This window comes from Brassica napus, chromosome A9 (assembly GCF_020379485.1).
Source record: "Brassica napus cultivar Da-Ae chromosome A9, Da-Ae, whole genome shotgun sequence".
NCBI lineage: Eukaryota > Viridiplantae > Streptophyta > Magnoliopsida > Brassicales > Brassicaceae > Brassica > Brassica napus.
The window spans coordinates 13,193,632-13,212,028 of NC_063442.1; the positions used below are offsets into that span (position 1 = coordinate 13,193,632).

At 36.7% G+C, this 18,397-nt stretch overlaps 4 protein-coding genes across 9 annotated transcripts; 2 read left to right on the plus strand and 2 right to left on the minus strand.

The window, feature by feature from the left end:
• Nucleotides 1-1,990: 1,990 nt before the first annotated feature.
• LOC125577908 (glutathione gamma-glutamylcysteinyltransferase 1-like) lies at nucleotides 1,991-4,858 on the plus strand. The gene is made up of 8 exons (XM_048740012.1): nucleotides 1,991-2,120; nucleotides 2,203-2,441; nucleotides 2,518-2,681; nucleotides 2,944-2,995; nucleotides 3,178-3,405; nucleotides 3,774-3,981; nucleotides 4,075-4,340; nucleotides 4,567-4,858. The coding sequence occupies exons 1-8, from the start codon at nucleotides 1,997-1,999 to the stop codon at nucleotides 4,651-4,653; spliced, it is 1,368 nt and encodes a 455-aa protein (XP_048595969.1). The 5' UTR covers nucleotides 1,991-1,996; the 3' UTR covers nucleotides 4,654-4,858.
• A 1,321-nt stretch (nucleotides 4,859-6,179) lies between these two features.
• On the plus strand, nucleotides 6,180-9,987 carry LOC106417894 (glutathione gamma-glutamylcysteinyltransferase 1-like). 3 transcript variants are annotated; one of them, XM_048740015.1, is made up of 9 exons: nucleotides 6,180-6,254; nucleotides 6,315-6,488; nucleotides 6,742-7,017; nucleotides 7,099-7,262; nucleotides 7,341-7,392; nucleotides 8,540-8,767; nucleotides 8,891-9,124; nucleotides 9,224-9,367; nucleotides 9,491-9,987. In XM_048740015.1, the coding sequence occupies exons 1-9, from the start codon at nucleotides 6,180-6,182 to the stop codon at nucleotides 9,575-9,577; spliced, it is 1,434 nt and encodes a 477-aa protein (XP_048595972.1). In that variant the 3' UTR covers nucleotides 9,578-9,987. The 3 variants fall into 3 exon arrangements, with proteins under 3 accessions (XP_048595972.1, XP_048595973.1, XP_013714068.2); XM_048740016.1 differs by having other exon boundaries at nucleotides 6,315-6,471; nucleotides 6,779-7,017; nucleotides 8,891-9,106; XM_013858614.3 differs by having other exon boundaries at nucleotides 6,315-6,471; nucleotides 6,779-7,017; nucleotides 8,891-9,367.
• On the minus strand, nucleotides 9,855-14,330 carry LOC106418167 (serine/threonine protein phosphatase 2A regulatory subunit B''alpha). 2 transcript variants are annotated; one of them, XM_048740013.1, is made up of 13 exons: nucleotides 13,837-14,330; nucleotides 13,474-13,716; nucleotides 13,280-13,385; nucleotides 13,080-13,179; nucleotides 12,541-12,646; nucleotides 12,318-12,408; nucleotides 11,993-12,134; nucleotides 11,666-11,813; nucleotides 11,459-11,568; nucleotides 10,949-11,105; nucleotides 10,729-10,854; nucleotides 10,342-10,491; nucleotides 9,855-10,149 (listed from the first exon to the last, which is right to left on the minus strand). In XM_048740013.1, exons 1-12 carry the CDS (start codon nucleotides 13,966-13,968, stop codon nucleotides 10,357-10,359), a joined length of 1,596 nt encoding a protein of 531 aa, XP_048595970.1. In that variant the 5' UTR covers nucleotides 13,969-14,330; the 3' UTR covers nucleotides 9,855-10,149; nucleotides 10,342-10,356. The 2 variants fall into 2 exon arrangements, with proteins under 2 accessions (XP_048595970.1, XP_048595971.1); XM_048740014.1 differs by having other exon boundaries at nucleotides 10,729-10,851; nucleotides 13,837-14,301.
• Nucleotides 14,331-14,593: 263 nt separating this feature from the next.
• Nucleotides 14,594-18,086, minus strand: LOC125575072 (casein kinase 1-like protein 7). 3 transcript variants are annotated; one of them, XM_048740019.1, is made up of 13 exons: nucleotides 17,535-18,084; nucleotides 17,409-17,449; nucleotides 17,104-17,173; nucleotides 16,799-16,947; nucleotides 16,616-16,711; nucleotides 16,463-16,533; nucleotides 16,308-16,369; nucleotides 16,146-16,209; nucleotides 15,970-16,054; nucleotides 15,762-15,888; nucleotides 15,595-15,680; nucleotides 15,310-15,504; nucleotides 14,594-15,227 (listed from the first exon to the last, which is right to left on the minus strand). In XM_048740019.1, the coding sequence occupies exons 1-13, from the start codon at nucleotides 17,620-17,622 to the stop codon at nucleotides 14,928-14,930; spliced, it is 1,434 nt and encodes a 477-aa protein (XP_048595976.1). In that variant the 5' UTR covers nucleotides 17,623-18,084; the 3' UTR covers nucleotides 14,594-14,927. The 3 variants fall into 3 exon arrangements, with proteins under 3 accessions (XP_048595976.1, XP_048595975.1, XP_048595974.1); XM_048740018.1 differs by having other exon boundaries at nucleotides 15,310-15,507; nucleotides 17,535-18,082; XM_048740017.1 differs by having other exon boundaries at nucleotides 15,310-15,680; nucleotides 17,535-18,086.
• Between the last annotated feature and the right edge of the window lie 311 nt (nucleotides 18,087-18,397).

Consider the following 18,397-nt stretch of genomic DNA (forward strand, 5'->3'; position numbering starts at 1 on the left):
GTTTTGAATTGAACCAAAAAATATGGATATCCGTAACTTTACGAAGCAAATCAATTACTAAAATACAATTAAAGAAAAGCAAATCACAAATACCAATATTTTTAAGAACGATTATCAAATTCGATCTATTATATGCATATATATACATATATGTACAGAATTATATATATATATATGTTATATATATTATAGTTTATATAAGTTTTACAATATCTTTATAAATTAAATTTATTATATTAGGTATTAAAATTTAAAAAGTAAATAATATTTTATTTTTGTAATAAAACGTTATTATTAAATTTTCAATTAATTTTTTAATTTTATTTACGGATCAAATCGAATATTCTTTAAAATTCTAAATCATTTCGGATATCATAATCACCGACTATCCAAGTGGCTAAAGATTGAATCGACATGAATGTCTTCAAATACTCGGATATTCGATCTGTGCCCACCTCTATTTACGGATACAGTTGATTTTTTTATATAAAAAAATTCACTAATATCAAGGCCTTTTTACCTTTTAATTAATTTTAATTTTATCTTTCATGTATTATTTAGAACAAAAATGTCATTAATATTAATTAACAATATCTTTATATATTTGTCATTTATTTTTATATAATTTTATATACACATACATGTGCACCTTGATGTGAAAACTTTATAAGTATTTACCACTACTGAAGTATCTATTTTTTTTGGAAGTTGAAATATTTTTTTTTCTTAATGCTTCTTTCACGACCGACCAAATTGTAGTGAAATGATTAGTCTTAATAATTTTCTTTTCTTTTTCTTGAACTATTATCCGTTTACAAACTATAATATGAAACCATTGTTTCGACATGAGATTATCTAAAATTTATAACATAAAAATAAATAAATAATAATAATTTTTGGTTTCTACCGAAAAAACTAAAAAATCAAACATTCTAACAGAATAAACCAAAAAAATAATTTAAAACTGAACCAATATCCAGATTAAACAGATTTAATGTGTTTTTATTAAAAAATAACAAAACTAATAATCACATCCCGCGCAAGGCGCGAGTTATTACCTAGTTCAGTATTAAAAGGTTTGAACACGTGTTTGACTAGTTGAATAGATCGTAACATTAGCTAATATTTTTTCTAAGACTTGAAATAATATTTCTTAAATTTCAAATGATTCGAGAACCAATTGGTTCATTTTTGTTTCCTTTCCCATTATTATGAATTTATGATTGTGACGGTACGCTCTAAACAAACCGGAGTCCTATGACCCAACCGGCTTAAGAAGCATCTCCCACTCTCGCGCCAACTTTGACTCTGACGCCATCAATCCCGTTTGCTCATCGGACCAAGACTAACCGGACGTAAAAAAAAAAGACCAAGACTAACCGGACCGGATGAAACTTAACGGCCTTCCGTCCTATTTTCACGTTTGACTCTGTTGAAACTAGACAGAAAAGAGAAGAGAGAGTGAGATGGAGTAATTGAGGTCTACGTATACACTATACAGTTGACAAAAAAAGTACACATTAACATATTATATTTATATATGTGTACAACCGCCTTCACATATTCAATCTCATCACACTGAAAGTGGTTTCGTTAAAGTCTTCGTCTCCTTGTTTTATAAAATCCTGAAACGAATCTTCCAGCGCGATCTCTGTCAAAACATATATAAACAGTCGAACAAACGTGTGAGAATGGCTATGACGAGTGTGTACCGGCGATCTCTTCCTTCTCCTCCGGCTGTTGACTTTTCTTCTCCCGAAGGCAAGGTAAGGATCATGTTTGATTCATGGATTCGAATGCAAAAATTTACATTTGTTTGGGTAATAGAAATTCCTCTTGTCTTAAAAGAGTGTGAGGTCAGAGACAAACATATACTTTAGTTACTGACTTAACTGTCTAAAAAGTATTCTTCTGCTTCTGTCTGTTCTATTTCTTTTACCAAGTTTTTTTAAAAGAAAATCTTCTTCTGTTTCATCAGAATCTTCAGAAAGGAACAATGGAAGGATTTTTCAAGTTGATTTCTTATTTCCAGACGCAGTCAGAACCTGCCTATTGTGGCTTGGCTAGTCTTTCTGTCGTCTTAAATGCTCTGTCTATTGATCCTGGACGAAAATGGAAAGGTATACCATTTTTAGTATGAAGAGAAATAAACACGTCTTAGATAGGGTTTTTGAGGTTTACTTACTTTTTTTTTTCCAATAGGGCCTTGGAGGTGGTTTGATGAATCAATGCTGGACTGCTGCGAACCGCTGGAAGTAGTGAAAGAAAAGGGTATTACGTTTGGAAAACTTGTGTGTTTGGCTCATTGTTCAGGAGCTAAAGTGGAAGCTTTCCGCACAAGTCAGAGTACCACTGATGATTTCAGAAAATTCGTAGTGACATGCTCGGTTTCTGATAATTGCCATATGATCTCGTCATATGATAGAGGAGTATTTAAGCAGGTAACTTCTTGCAGGCATAACTGTGGAAAAAATTTCTTGTCATTTTGATCCGTGTTCTAACCAAATATTATCACAGACTGGGTCTGGTCACTTTTCACCTATAGGTGGCTATAACGCTGAAAGAGATATGGCTTTGATTCTTGACGTCGCCCGTTTCAAGTATCCTCCTCACTGGGTTCCTCTTCAACTTCTTTGGGAAGCCATGGACACCATTGTTAAGTTAACAGGGAAACGTAGAGGGTAACATACTCATTCATTTATCTTTTCCTTAATTTAGTGTACTGTAAGTGTTACAAAAAAAAAAAAGTGTACTGTATAATAAATGTAATTTATGTAAAGTTATATGGACTTTCAACCTAAAACCAATAGGTGAAGTGGATTGCCTCATGTCCTTTATATAGTTAATAATAATATTCTCTCTAACTTACTATGTGAGATCTTTGTTCCTAATAATTTGTTCTTATTCTATATGATCTGATGTTATTGTGTGTTTTGTCCCCAGGTTCATGCTCATATCTAGACCCCACAGAGAACCTGGGTTGCTCTATACACTGGTACGTCAAACGTTGCTACTGGTTTGTTCTTGCGTTTTTGCATGTTCAGTTAATGCAAAAACCTCACAAGTCACAACCTTTACTGTTTGGATGTGAATTTGATTCACCTCTTGAAACTTTATGACAACATATCTTCCACATTTAATACCAAACTGAATTGATTGCTTATATATATATACCAGACCTGCAAGGATGAAAGCTGGATCAGCATAGCCAAGTATTTGAAGGAAGATGTTCCTCGTCTTGTAAGCTCAGAGAATGTAGATAGTGTGGAAAGGATCTTATCAGTTGTGTTCAAGTCACTTCCATCAAAGTTTAACCAATTCATCAGATGGGTGGCTGAGATCAGAATAACAGAGGATGTAAACCAACATCTCAGCGCAGAGGAGAAATCAAGGCTAAACTTAAAGGTACTATCTTTATAGATTCTTCAACGTAAAGGTTACTAATACCCAAAGCTGCATGCATAAAACTATTTTTTCTTTTGACGAACACTGACTAGTGGGAAATCATACAACCAAAAAATATTTAACTGCACTTTGTTTTGCATAGAGCTGTTGGTTATTATTTGAGATAAAATAACAGTAATTTTTTCTTTTGTGAAACAGTAATTAATTTCTAAATTTCTTCTTTGATTTGAAGTAAGAACATTCCTTTTCCTTGAAAAAAACATGGTCATGCTTATTTGTTCATTGTTTCATTTTCCAGCAATATCCTCGCTGTTCTTCAGACAATATTGTGACTTTTGAATGTCTAATCTCTAGTTAATCTACTGCAGCAAGTGGTGCTGAAAGAAGTGCATGAAACTGAACTGTTCAAACACATTAGTAAGTTCTTCTCTTCAATGGATTATGAAGACATTTTGACGTATTCAGCTGCAAAGGCTTGTTGCCAAGGAGCTGAAATATTATCTGGATGCTCAACAAAAGAGTTCTGCTGTCAGGAAACTTGTGTGAAATGTGTCAAAGGTATGTCACTATTAGTAAGTTTCCCATTGAGAAAAGAAAACGATCAGCCTTGACTGGACTAGAGCCTGAGCTCAAGTAACTAATGTTTATAAATTTGTTTTCCCATTCAAGGTCCTGGCGAGGCCGAAGGCACGGTGGTGACTGGAGTTGTGGTGCGTGATGGGAATGGACAAAGGGTTGATCTATTGGTGCCAGCGACCCAAACTGACTGTGAATGTGGTCCAAAGGCTAATTATCCAGCAGGAAACGATGTGTTGACTATACTTCTGCTCGCTTTAACTCCACAGCCATGGTTAGGGATCAAAGACCAAGCTCTTATGCATGAAATGAAGCAGCTCGTTTCCATGGCGTCCCTCCCAACTATGCTTCAAGAAGAGGTAATTTATATAACAAGTTCAATATAGAGTCACGTTTCTATCTCTAGGGCAAAATAGTTTAGATCTTTTTACTTGTTAAGACATCGTGTCTTTTGGAGAGGAAAAACAATGATCTAAGCCCAAGTTGAGCCGGAGAGTTTAGAACTTGAAGCAAATGATTATTTTTCGAGTTCATCTTTAGGATATAGCTATCAAAATTGTGGAATTTATAAAGATGTTATTACAGGTATTGCATCTACGACGCCAACTTCAGCTGCTAAAACGATGCCAAGAGAACAAGGAAGAGGAGGATTTCGCTGCTCCTGCCTATTGATTCATCTTACCCAAATTCACATATCTTTAATTGCCCATTTGAATCCCAACTTCTCAAACCCAAAACCCTAATTCTTTGAGAGTCTCCTTTATTATCTGCATCTGTTATTAATTCATCACAAACTGACTACTACTTCCTATTATGAACTACTCTCTTACACAAAACAAATGGATACATCTATTATATTGAGAAAATCAACAAAAGTCTCCAACTTCCTCTAATTTGGAAAAGGTCAACTATACAGTATATAGTTTAAGAAAGAAAGTGTTTCAAAAAAAAAAAGTTTTTAAGAAAGAAATATCCCTTTTTTTTTGACATCGTAAGCTCTATATTTTATTAAGAAACTGCCAAGAGGGTGGCTTCTAGAGCCATCCAACTTGAGAATTGAGAGTTTACATGGGAGAAACAAAAGCCTCGAGACCGAGCTCCCTTAGCAAGGTGGTCGCCTCAGAAGTTCATGGTACGAGGAATAAAAGATATAGAGCAAAACGTAAACATAGAACGAATAAGATGAAAATCATCAAATTCAGCCAACAAAGATGGCCAGTTGTCTTCTTTATCTTCTTCGAGTAGATTGACCAGTTGTAGGCAGTCCGTCTCGAAGATCATTGAGCTATGGTCCAACTGAACAGAGGATTTCATGGCCCACAACAGAGCTTGGAACTCCGCGTGCAGGCAGTGCTGGCGAAGAGTTTTAGGGGCCTGAGGCAAATAAACTTATTTACAACCGCAATGAAAACAATTTTCTAATATGATGTATCTTTTTCACCAAATACACAAATCTAACAGTGTAAAAGAATAAGTTTATTACGTAAATATGCTATATTATGTCATATAGGAAAAAAATAAATGAATTTTAAAAGGTGAATTAGTCAATTTTTCGTAGAAATGTTTCTTATTTAAATAAATGTAAACTAATAGACTAGAAATTATTTTAAATTTTGGAACCCTAAAGAAATTCATCTGGGCTCTGAGGCGAGTGTCTTTTTCAATACACTGTAGGCACGCCTCTACGTCCAGGAGGATTAACACTTGATTACTAGCAAATGAACCAGAAGTCGTCATCCCATCTTCTTCAAGACCATTCCTCCACCGAAAAATTTGTCGTCTTTGTGCCAGGAGGCGTCAATGGAACATACAGGGCGAGCGTGTGTGGTCGTGGAGGCGTCAATGAAAGAAATGTCCCATCTATATTGTGGTAACAACATATTGTGACTTGTAAATAATAAAAAGATATGCACAACTTTCAGCATTTCGTATGAACCGTACATTAAAATATGCAATGTCATAAAACTAATTAAAGTAGTACCAACCGAACCGCTTATTGACGAGGTCACTATAGCATTGACCTTGAGAGTTTCAAACGAATGAGTCTCCTCTGTATACATACGTCCTCCATAGCCTTCCCATTTTCGAACTCACGTCGAAAGTTCAAAATAAAAAAAAAGTTCGTAAAAATTTATTCTCACGAATCTTCCATCGCAACTTTGTTGTTTACTAAACCCCTTGTAAGAAACCTCGTAAGAATGGCTGTGGCGACTTTGTATCGGCGATCACTTACCTCTCCTCCTGCGATTGACTTTTCTTCTGCCGATGGCAAGGTACGGATCAATTTTTGTCTTTGGCTTGCTTGTGCCCTAAGTTGTTGTTTTTCTTTGCAGAACATATTCAAAGAAGCGGTTCAGAAAGGAACTATGGAAGGATATTTCAGTTTAATTTCTTATTTCCAGACGCTGTCTGAACCTGCCTTTTCTGGTTTGGCTAGCCTTTCAGTGGTCTTGAATGCCCTTTCCATCGATTCCGACAGAAAATGGAAAGGTATACCATTTTCTAGGGTTATGGCACGACCGTGCATGGAAGCTAGTACAAACTACAACCCCCCCCCCCCCCCTAGACTAACCATGCAGGATCTGAGAGTTATGGGGCCATAAACATTTTAGAAACATTTTTAGATCATTTTTGAATAAAAATTTTCTTTTAACAATTTGAGGGTCATGCGATTTATGTATAATAACTCTTAAAAGCTTAGAACTTAAGTTTCATCGGTTGTGCCCAAAACTGGCCATGGTAACTTGTTAAATAAGCAAGTATGACCCTTTTTGTTTTATGCTTTTTCTTCCTATAGGATCTTGGAGGTGGTTTGATGAATCAATGCTGGATTGCTGCGAACCTCTTGAGATAGTGAAAGAAAAAGGGATTTCATTTGGAAAACTTGTGTGTTTGGCTCATTGTTCAGGAGCTAAAGTGGAAGCTTTCCGCACAAGTCAGAGTACCATTGATGATTTCAGGAAATTCGTAGTGGCATGCTCAATTTCTGAGAAATGCCATATGATCTCGTCATATGATAGAGGAGTGTGTAAGCAGGTAACTTCTTGAAGAGCAAATTGAAATCTGTGAATCTTTGAGTGGTCTTGGGATCCTAATATCTAACAAACCTTATGGCAGACTGGATCTGTTCACTTTTCACCTATAGGTGGCTATAGTGCTGAAAGAGATATGGCTTTGATTCTTGATGTTGCCCGGTTCAAGTATCCTCCTCACTGGGTTCCTCTTAAACTTCTTTGGGAAGCCATGGACACCATTGATCAGTCAACAGGGAAACGTAGAGGGTACATTTAGTCAGTTTTTTGTTTGTTTATTATGCTTTTCGTTGTGTATATTACTATGTTTTTATATCTTGATTACAGGTTCATGCTCATTTCTAGACTCCACAAAGACCCAGGATTGCTCTATACCCTGGTATGTACGATGCTATGGAGATTCTCTTTTATGTTTTGCTACTACTATGTTCTTTTTCTGTTGATGTAAATTGTAATTTTCTCAATCACTTTTCTAGATAAGCCTGAAACTTTTAGAGAACTTAGATATGACAATAATGAAGAGTTAGGCTAAGTTTGCTTTTGAAAATTAAAGTTATTTCTTACGCAGTCTAATCCTATAAGTGGATGCCTAAACGGAGCTTAAACGTATATATACTTTTACATAAAAAACAAATATAAGATTTATAAATATATTACTTTTAAAAACTGAACATAAAATATACTTCAAATACAGTTTTATGAAAAATAATATAGTTTAACATATATACATAGTTTCAAATTATAAAAATATTAAAGATGATAAATGTGTATATTTTTTTAACATAAGTACATAAAATAATTAAAAATTACTATAAATAATAACATCAAGAAAATATAACTAATAATTTAGCTTCTTGAATATTAATATTTAAAATTCGCCTACGCATCTGCTTTGACCGCATAATATTTGCATGCTATTATGCGTCCGAAATTTACAAATCTATATAAAACACTCCATAACATGAAAATGGTATACTACCGTATAGCACTTAAATGTCGCCTAAGCGAATAAAACCGTATTTTAGAACACTGTTTTAATTAATGAATAGAGACTTTAAATACATATCCTTGATACAAGTTTTTTGTTTTGTAAGCTGGGAGGAGTTTAATCTTCCCTTAGTCTGGAGATCACCCAACACTAATACCGATGACATAGCATAAACTATCCCTCTTAACAGAAATTAAACTAGAGGCACAATGAAACCAACTCCAAACACTAAACAACTAACCCAAATGCACCATTGGTTTTGATACAAGTTAATCACAACCATAATGAAAAAATGGAAAACACTCTAACAAAGGAAAGAAAATTCGAAAACCTAACTAATTCATAAATGAAGACAGCAAAACTCATCAAGTAAAACGCCATAACCATATTTTAAATCCTCTAATAATAGTCTCGTATAAACTTCTCCTCGCATATATTGAACGAACGATCCTTTGTGCATATCAGTGGCATTATGGTAATTCAGAAATTGTTACAAATTTGGATCAGTGATAAAGGTTAGCTTCTTTTTTTTTCTCAGAGCTGTAAGGATGAAAGTTGGATCTGCATAGTCAAGTATTTGAAGGAAGACGTTCCTCGTCTTGTAAGTTCACAGCATGTAGATACTGTTGATAAAATCTTATCAGTTGTGTTCAAGTCACTTCCGTCCAACTTCAACACATTCATTAAATGGGTGGCTGAGATCCGAAGAACAGAGGACGCAAAACCAGATCTTAGTGCAGAGGAGGAATCAAGGCAAAAGTTGAAGGTTTGTGTCTCTCTCCTTTGGTCTGTTAGCTTGTGTGACAAGTAATTTGAGTCCTTTCGTAATCTCACTTTACTGTTTGGACAATCTTGATTAATCTAATATTCCTGTTCTCATTCTCTGCAGCGAGATGAACTGACGCAAGTGCATGAAACCGAACTGTTCGAGCACGTGAGCAAGTTCTTAACCTCAGTGGGCTACGAAGAGAATCTATCATACGCGGCTGCAACGGCTTGTTGCCAAGGAGCTAAAGTCTTATCCGGATGCTCATCAAACGAGTACTATTGTCGCGAAACTTCTGTGAAATGCATCAAAGGTCATGGGCCTTCTGGAGTGGAGGAAGCCACAGTTATAGCCGGAGTTGTGGTTCGTGACGGTAGCGAACAAGAGGTTGACCTATTGGTGCCGTCGACTCGACCTGTCTCGAAAGGAAGTGAATATTATAGTCCGGAGGCAAAGTATCCATCAGGCAGCGATGCATTCACCGCGCTTCTGATGGCTTTACCTCCACAGACATGGTTTGGAATCAAAGACCAAGCTCTTCAAACCAAAATGAAGAAGCTGGTCTCCGTTGGCACCTTCTCGACTATGCATCACGAAGAGGTGAGTACCAAATTTCCACTATCTATTACTAGGGTTGTCAAAATGAATTATAAAGAATTATATGAACATATGTTTTCAAGGTTTTAGGGAAATTAATATGAGATTTGCGAATTTGGGTTACAGGTATCTCATCTTAGGAGACAACTTATAATGCTAAAGCGATGCCAAGAGAACAAGGAAGAGGAAGACCTCACCGCTCCTCTCTCTTAATTCAATCTAATTCCAATTTCTCAAAACTCTATATTTGCAAACAACAATGTGGAAGTATGTAACATATGCAAATCTATATACTATGTAAGCTATTAACCATATAGTTCACTCGAGAACGTCAAAATCAGAGGAAACGATGTAAGCATAAAATCTTGCAAATAATTCATTTGTGACAATGTTGACATCCGAGTACTATAATTCATGTCATATGCACAACATTGCCGTTTGTTACTCAACTATCCGGATGCGATATACGCAAATAAGAACATGTAAAACAAGTTCCAAAGATTTGCCCTCACACACGAAAAGTCTCTTTTATACATAGTTCAACCATCATTGTTTGGTTCCACAAAAGCTTATAAACCGATGTATAATATACAAAGACTGAAAAAAGGGTTCAACCTTGAAAACCTAAGCAAGAGAAATATTTCATGAAATAACAACACACAAACTCTCTCAGAGAAGCCTTGTTTTCTCCAATCTATAGGTGGAAGGGACCTACCTGCTTTGATGGTTGTTTCCAAGGCTGTTACCGGCTAAGAAGATCCGACCCCTTCTTCTTTCCCCAGAAGCTAGTAGAAAGAGCAAAGAAAGTGGATTGAGCAAAGGAACACAAGCCTTTTCATTTCTTTGGATTAAATAGCTAACTAAAAGAAAAAGTAAACATCCAGTGTTGTTGATAAGAGTTACATGTTAAAAGTTTGGGTCCTTTTCCAAATTCATACAAAGGAGCTCTTGATGCTAAGCAGTGTGGAACTTATTACCTCTTATTGAGGTCATTAAAATGGAGATTCGAGTGGTTCATCCCAAACATCTGCACTCCCATTCGAGACTTCATCTTCTTCCATAGATAACCTCACATACTCTCTTTGAGCAAACCGGTCCCATTCTGTCAATGTTGGATTTTCCCGCTCCTATGAAATGAAAAAAAACAAACAATCTGAGCTATTTTTCTCAGTAGCAGTCAAGTTAACTGAATCTGCTACACATCGTTCATAATTTTCTCCCAAGTTACGACAAACCATCTAAGCCTTTATAAACTTTTCATGAATAGGTAGAAAAAAGCATATAGTAATGGTTTCAACCGCTGTTAAACAAACAAAGGATTCATAAGCAAAGGGAGAGAAACCCTACAGAAAAGGTATGCGTACCTGGCGAATGAGAAAGGGGTCACGGGTTTCAAACGCCATGAATTTGTTCAGGTTGAAGAGTATGTTGAAAACATTTCTAGAAAGTTTTGATGCTTTCAGATCCTTGAGTGTGATACAGTTCTCCTTCTGAAAAAAGTCACTTGAAATTTGATGTTTAGAATCAAAAAGTTAACTCCCTGGAATAACAAAAGACAATGTTAGGGTTTGAAAGAACTCTTGCCTCAGGTTTAATCATGTCGAATATTTGGCATAGGATATCCTCGAAGAGTACAGGTTCCTGGGTTATGCATTCCATGCGATGCAGCTGCTCTTCATAGAAAAACTGCATTTCGTTTGGACTGATCACCCCATCTCCATCCAGGTCTATGCACTTGAACCTACATATAAGGTTTTTAATCAATACCAAGGGGGAAAAAATACAAAGCCGCCAAGATCCTGTGTTTGACGTCCATGGCAGATAGATCAGCAACCAGTGAGGCATGAGTTTTCTAGGTTCATGGAATAATGAATGAAAAACAACCTACGTATGGGTATTCTACGTCCATGAAATAATTTTAGTGAATCAAAACCTCAGGTAGATATTGTTTCATCAACAAAGTCTCACATGCCACAAGTTTTGCCTCAGGGAGCATACATTTATATTGACATATCGTGAGCTAAGGAACTATACGACAAAATGGCTGAAGAGGAGTCGTTATGGACAAAAGAGAAGAAGGGGAGTGATGTTTACCAATACTCAAGACTAGGCTCAGATGACTTATCCTCCTCAGCGAGAATGAAGTATGCAAAATCTTCATAACTCATCTTCCCCTCAACTTTGCTAGTAAATTTCCTTGGGACCTAATTCAGAGACAGCCGCAATGTGAATCAAGAAACACATTAACAAGAGTAAGTTTTGAAATGAGTGTTCAGTAACATTCTGACATCTGGAGCCAACCTGTGAAAATATTCTGTCGACAATCCTGTAGGTAAGGGCATGGTTACCATATTTGAGGAGGTTTTCCTTATCGATAAGGAAATCATGGTCTCCATCGAGCTCCCAAAATCTGCAGTAGATGACGTAGAAATGCTCATAGGAAAAGTACCTGAAAAGCAGAGAAAATGTCATGTTGAATGGTCAAGGCATACACTCTCCTGCCTCAGTACCAACATGAGCTATCCATATTTCTCACAAATCACAATGCTACACCATTATAAAACTGATTTAAACTTGAAATCTTTTTGAAGTACTGTTCAAGAAATAATGAAAAGAAAAACTATTCACCTAATAACTTTATTGATGTCGTCTTCTTCATCAACTTGTTGCATAGCAGCAACAAGATTTCCACGCTTCAGCTCTCTCAAAGTAATGCAACCAGTTCCCGATCTGTTTATGTAGTAAAATATTCTGTAGATGACCGTCTCCGCTGGGTAGATAGGAAAAAACACAATCATGAATGAAACATGCCCAGGAAAAAAAATATAATTTAGTCAACAGATGTACAAAACAGTTAATAAAGGAAAATCTAACATTAACTTTGAAAGACTTATATCCTTGGCTAAACAAGATCAAATAACATCAAATTATCATATGACAACCAAGTTCTTACCATATCTTTCTTGAAATTCAGGTGTATTCCTCAGGAATTCCAAGCCAGGATGAGATGCTAGTAGCTCATCAAGAACTGGTTTGAAGTCAGCCTATCCCCAAATCCAATAAAAAGACATAAGTCTTTAGGACAACGGATCAAAGAAAAAACAAGAGAGAGGATAATCTTTGGCAATCAAATAAAACAGCAGTGAAGGAACTGGGGAAGCGAATCACAAACAGACCTGTCTGAGGTACTCGCAGCCTGGCTGCCTTAAAATATTATATATCTGTGAGGCTAAGTCCATTGCCAACATATGTCCATCAACCCAGTACTTGACAAATGCATCCCTGCAGGTAAGCACTATACTCATGAACAAAATATGGTGTATTCAAATATATAAATCAAACAGAATATCTAAAGCTACTGCATATTTCTATGATTATTAATCAAGATTTGGCTAACTGAACAATATATAAAATCCAAAAAAGTCTATACCATAGATACTCCAAAATTACTTAGCTACATATGCTTTATCACACCAATTTTTATGTAAAGTAAATATAACTAATTATATAAAAGACGGTTAGGTAAAGAAAAAAAGAGATAGCAATCGAGTATCAGAACTCTTAAGGGTGTGCAGTTAATGAAACAAATTGGTGAGCGTGAAACAGACCATGGTATGTTTTCTTATCTTACATATACTTGAGTCGTGCCTATGTATATACACTCAACTAGTATAGTTACACGCATATGAAAAGGAAGCACACAATAATAAGTTACCTGGTAACGATACCGGTGGAATCCACATCTATCTTTCTAAAAAGTACAGAAGAAAGAAAAGAAGGCAGCTTGCAGACTTCTTTCGTAACGGTTTTGAACTCTGCAATTGGAAAATGGCAGAAATGTAATTGTAAGATCAACTCAAACTGTTTGGCTATTCATTACAGAAGGAAACTGATTTAGATGAACTGAAACATCACCATTCATACGAAGCCCGTCAATAAAGTCACTAAAAAGATGATCAACCATGGATAAACACTGCTCCTTAAGTTCTTTTGCAGGAGGAGGGCCATGTTGGAAGTAGAACTGCATATCATATGAAGACAGGGAAGTTTCAAACCTGTCGTGGTATAATGAAACAATTGTGTATATATATATTCTAGTAAACCAAAACCTGAGGGATGAGTTGGGGCTTTGGTTCCCTGAGAGATCTGAGAGGGGACTGGAGAGAGAAAGGGCTAGTCTTCTGCCTGGAGAAACGGGGAGAGCCGGAAGAGGCACGAGGGGAAAGAGGGGGAGTGCCGCTGTTGAGAAAGAGAGATGGCAAGGCACTTCCGCAAGCAATGTTGAGATTGGCACAGTTCTTGGATATACTGACTGGGGTACTAGATTTCGTATCGTCAATCAAAGACTTGACCTGCACACACACAAGCAACACAGATGAACTGCCTTAGAAAAAAACTAACATTTCCGCCAAAAGTTAAATGAAAATGGACAAACAAGTAACCAAGAGAGGAGAGGAGAATGGAAAAAGTACCAATCGGGAAGTATCGGGGAGGGAAAGCCAGTGGGAGAAGAGTTCCTCAGCGATAAGAGGGTTTGATTTAACCGATAAACCGGGAAGCTGCAAGAGCTCTGGATCCAATATATGAACTTCCTCTATATCCATCTTATCCCTAAACTCTAAACTCTACCTACCGAGTCAATTCGAAAACTGGATGATCGTTTACCACTGAAACCCTAATTTAGGATATGTCCCACCACGGAAAATTCAAAAGGCAGCTATGAACAATCGAGGAGGTCAACTAAGTACGAGAGGTTTGTATTATACTCGCGAGAAAAAGAGAAGAAAAAACGAAACCTAGATTCGAATTTCTATAAACAAAGAGACTATACAACTTCTTCTTCTTCTACGGTACGATATGTGCGATGATCGAACGAAGAGAGAGTCGGAGAAATGAATTCACGATTGGATGAGGAGGATGGTGAAACTAGCCAGCCAGCCCAAAAGAGGTATTTTATTTAATATTAATATTAATATTGAGTCCAGCCCACCGCTGGTCGTATATTTGTTTTCCTCTTTTGAATTGAGCCCCTCACCGTTGACCCTAAAGTCTAATTCACCGTCTCTCTTCTTTACCATGTTACGAACCGTCCCGTCCCGAACCGCGGTTAACAGTAACAAAAATTTCTACACCTATACATTTTTATAACCGTTAAAATCGCATCGCAGTTAAACCACTTGTCCCGCACCGCTCAAACCACAGTTAACATTCGGAGCCTACTATTACACAACTATGATTTTGCCTCTTCGGTATTATTTAAAAAAAAAAAGTACAATTTTTGTCTTTTTATGTTTGTTTATTACAATGATAAGACAGACACGGGTATGTATATATAGGAGGAATACAAGTTCACCTCTTTTACAATTGAAACTTTCTACGTTTTTTTTTTGACTCTTCTTGTCTCCCACACATCGCACCATTTAAAATATACAAAACGAGCAAGAGTGCTGCCAAAAGATCTCTCCAGGCTGAAGCTGAAATCACCTGTGTAAAGATCTTTTTTAAGTATATGGAAACCTTTCGGTTAAGTTTTCATGGAGTCTCTCTCTCTCTCTCTCCTGCTTTATTTGCGAAGAGACAGAAGCTCGAAGCTTCTCAGCTGATCTTCCCTAGCGTTTCTTGAAGCCGTTGCACGAGCGAAAGACAGAGTCTTTGATTCATATCCAGGTTGGACTCTCTGACTGCTCGATGGACGCCCGTTCCCACTGCCACCCCCGCTTGATGATACCAGACGACTTGAACCTCGGCTACCACTTGGTCCCCCTGCTGAACTTGGCCGTGAGCTTGAACCACCACCAACTGCTTTCCTTGATGTTGATGTTCCCTGTCTTGACGAACTGCTTCCTCTTCCAGACTCTCCATGCTGCCCAAAACAAAAGCATAACACAATCAAGTCTTTGCCTTAATTAGAGCTTTTGATCGATATGTGTGAGGTTCTTTTTTACAATGTGCTTAGTGAAAGGTCCGTCATCAGAGTTTCTTGATCTTGAATGATCACGTGGCGTCGAAGTGTTTGTTGGGTGTCTTCGGGAGAAGGCTTCCACTGCACCCGACACTCTGGTTGTTTCCTTTCCTGCGTGCCTCTCTTGCCTACTTGTAGAAGGACCAGCAGTGTTCAATCCTGGTTTCGTGGTTGTTTGATGCTGTACAACCCCAAATATTTTTACATTTAGGTAAGCATAGAGAAACTCAAAGGCCATAGAAGAAAAAAGAAAAGAAAGTAAAATCACCCTGGTACGTGAGCTAGAACCAGAGCTGGAACCGATTTGAGGATACTTTAAGACTGTCCAGTCAAATACGTAATCGAATTGATAACCTGCAAAAATGTTTCAAGAGAAAAAATGAGACGAGAGAGTGAAACAGTAAGCTAATGATATATTAAGATAAGAATAAGAACCTTCTCTTATGAACAAGTCGCGGAAAAGTCTCTTAAGGTAAGAGTAATCAGGCTTGTCATCAAACCGTAAAGATCGACAGTAGTGGAAGTATGAAACAAATTCTGAGGGGCAATTTCTACACAGCACCTACATCAATAACATTTGACTTACTAAGCTCAGCCAGAATATATGGAGGTAGACCAATGATTGTCAGGTTGTTGTGTTTACCTCAATAGGAGTTGATACTTTCTTCTCACTTATTACATCATATTTCTGCTTCTTTGTCCCAGCTTTTAGTCCCTGCCATGGTAAACTGATAGCAAAAAAAACAAAACAAAACAGAAACAAAAAGATATCAAAACTTTGTTCAAGAAAAAGTGTGGGAAAACTCTTAAGACTCTCACCTTCCTTTGAGAAAATACATAAGCACATAACCAAGTGATTCCAAGTCATCCCTACGACTTTGTTCTGTTCAAACACCAGCAACAAGACCAAATTAAGTTTCGAAGAAAAAAGTACACAACTTTCACAATTTATGTAACACCACCACATGATAGCACTCTTACCAACTCCAAGGTGAGTGTTGACACTCGCATATCTAGCTGTCCCAGTCAGATTTTTGTTTTCTCTGTCACAAAATTTTAATCATTCCTTTGAGTTCACGGATATAAAGGTAAGGATAAAGGGGAGTGGCAGAGCACTGGCATATTATTATTATTACCTGTAAGGAATGTGTTTGTGAGTCTGAAGGTCTCTGTATTTCTTCCCTAGTCCGAAATCAATGATATACACCTGAAATAATTAGAAAAGGATTGAAGCAAAAACCACCATCACAGTCACATTTCATGTCTCATCACAAGTTAGATTTTATGACCTGATTAGCTCTGCGTCCAAGTCCCATTAAAAAATTATCAGGCTTTATATCACGGTGAAGGAAACCTCGAGTATGCATAAACTCGACCCTGTTAAGCTGAAACATAAACAAACAAAAAAAAAATCAGAGAATTGAAGAGATGGAAACCAACTAGAGCAGAGCAGAGCAGATTGGTAAACTGACAAGTTGGTCGGCAAGCATGAGAACAGTTTTCAAGGTGAACTTCCTGTTGCAGTAGTTAAACAAATCTTCAAGACTAGGACCTAGAAGGTCAATAACCATTACGCTGTAGTCACCTTCAACTCCAAACCACTTGAGGCTCGGAAGACCAGCTTCAGAGACAAAGGAAACAAAAACATATTTTAGTTGCTTGCAAAATAATAATGTAACCAGCACATGTAGATACATAAATGCCTAGCAGAGAAGGCATATACAATAGATAGAAAGCCTATCATCAAAGAAACTCAAGTGTAGAGTGAGAGACATACTCCCTCCTTGAAGCAGCATATACAACTTTGACTCATAATGAAGTTGAGGATGCTTGGTCTTCACAGATTCCTGAGTGACAAAAGGCATACGGATAATTAAGAAGTAGAGAAGCAAATTAAAAAAGACAAAACAAGGTTATGTTAATGGGAAATGAAAAAGCAATTTCTCATCGTCTTCATGTGAAAAGAATTTTAGAAACAATATCACATGAAAGTTGAAGTTGAACTAAAAAGACTTTTCTTTTTTTTTTGCATTTGCATTGTTGAAAGATTGATACGTTTGTTAAATGTGGTAAGATGTTTACCAGCTTGACAGCAACTTCTTCTCCTGTTTGGACATTTACACCTGCAAAAATATGCACAACAACATGTAAACAACCCTATAAAACTTATATAGAAGAATTTAAAACATTTATCAATTTGAGGTTTACCTAGATAAAGCTCTCCAAAGGAGCCACTACCAATTTTCCTTCCAAGCTTAAATCTCCCACCAATCACAAGATCCATCTTCTCTCCCATCTCTTCCTCAATTCCCCAAATATCAATTATATCAAACCAACCCTCTCCTCTTCCTCAGATTCACGAGACCTTCAGAGATTACCCTCCACGACAATCCTCAGATTCACGAGACCTTCAGAGATTCATTTATTGTATAGAACAACATCAACCCAGATTCCTTTAGTCAATTCGCCATCAACCCTCTTCGTGATCGCTTCAAAAATCAAAACCCACCACGAAATCGAGAAATCCCGATTGGCAAATTCAAACGCCGAATCGATTAGGCAATGAAAACCCCTAATCAGATTAGAATTCGAACACTGATCACAGAAGAAAGCACAAACTTTTTACAAGGGAACTGAGCAAGAAATCGAAATAAGGGTTAATAATACGAAGACATCGGAAGGAGGGGGAGAGAGGATATGAAGATTTGGGTTTGGGACATTCTTTTGTCTTGTCTGTCGCCTTTTGTGTTTTTTTCTTTCTTTTTGCAAGTTTGGTTTTAATAATTGTAGAGTAAGATTAATTAACAAGACAATAATATCCTCCCTGATTAAGGTTTATGCAACCAAAATTCCATAAGTTTGTTTTTTTTTGTTCGGTGATTTTGAGAGGTTAAGCGAAACATGCTCTAACAGTACGTCATGTTTTAATCATCCAAACGAGAGTTTCTTTTCATTCACCCCTGCTTAACACGCGTATTTTCATTTAAATATAATTATTTTTTACATATTTATGATTTTTATGGTTTGACTATTTTCCGTATAAAATTAGAAAATTATTTTTGTTTATAAGA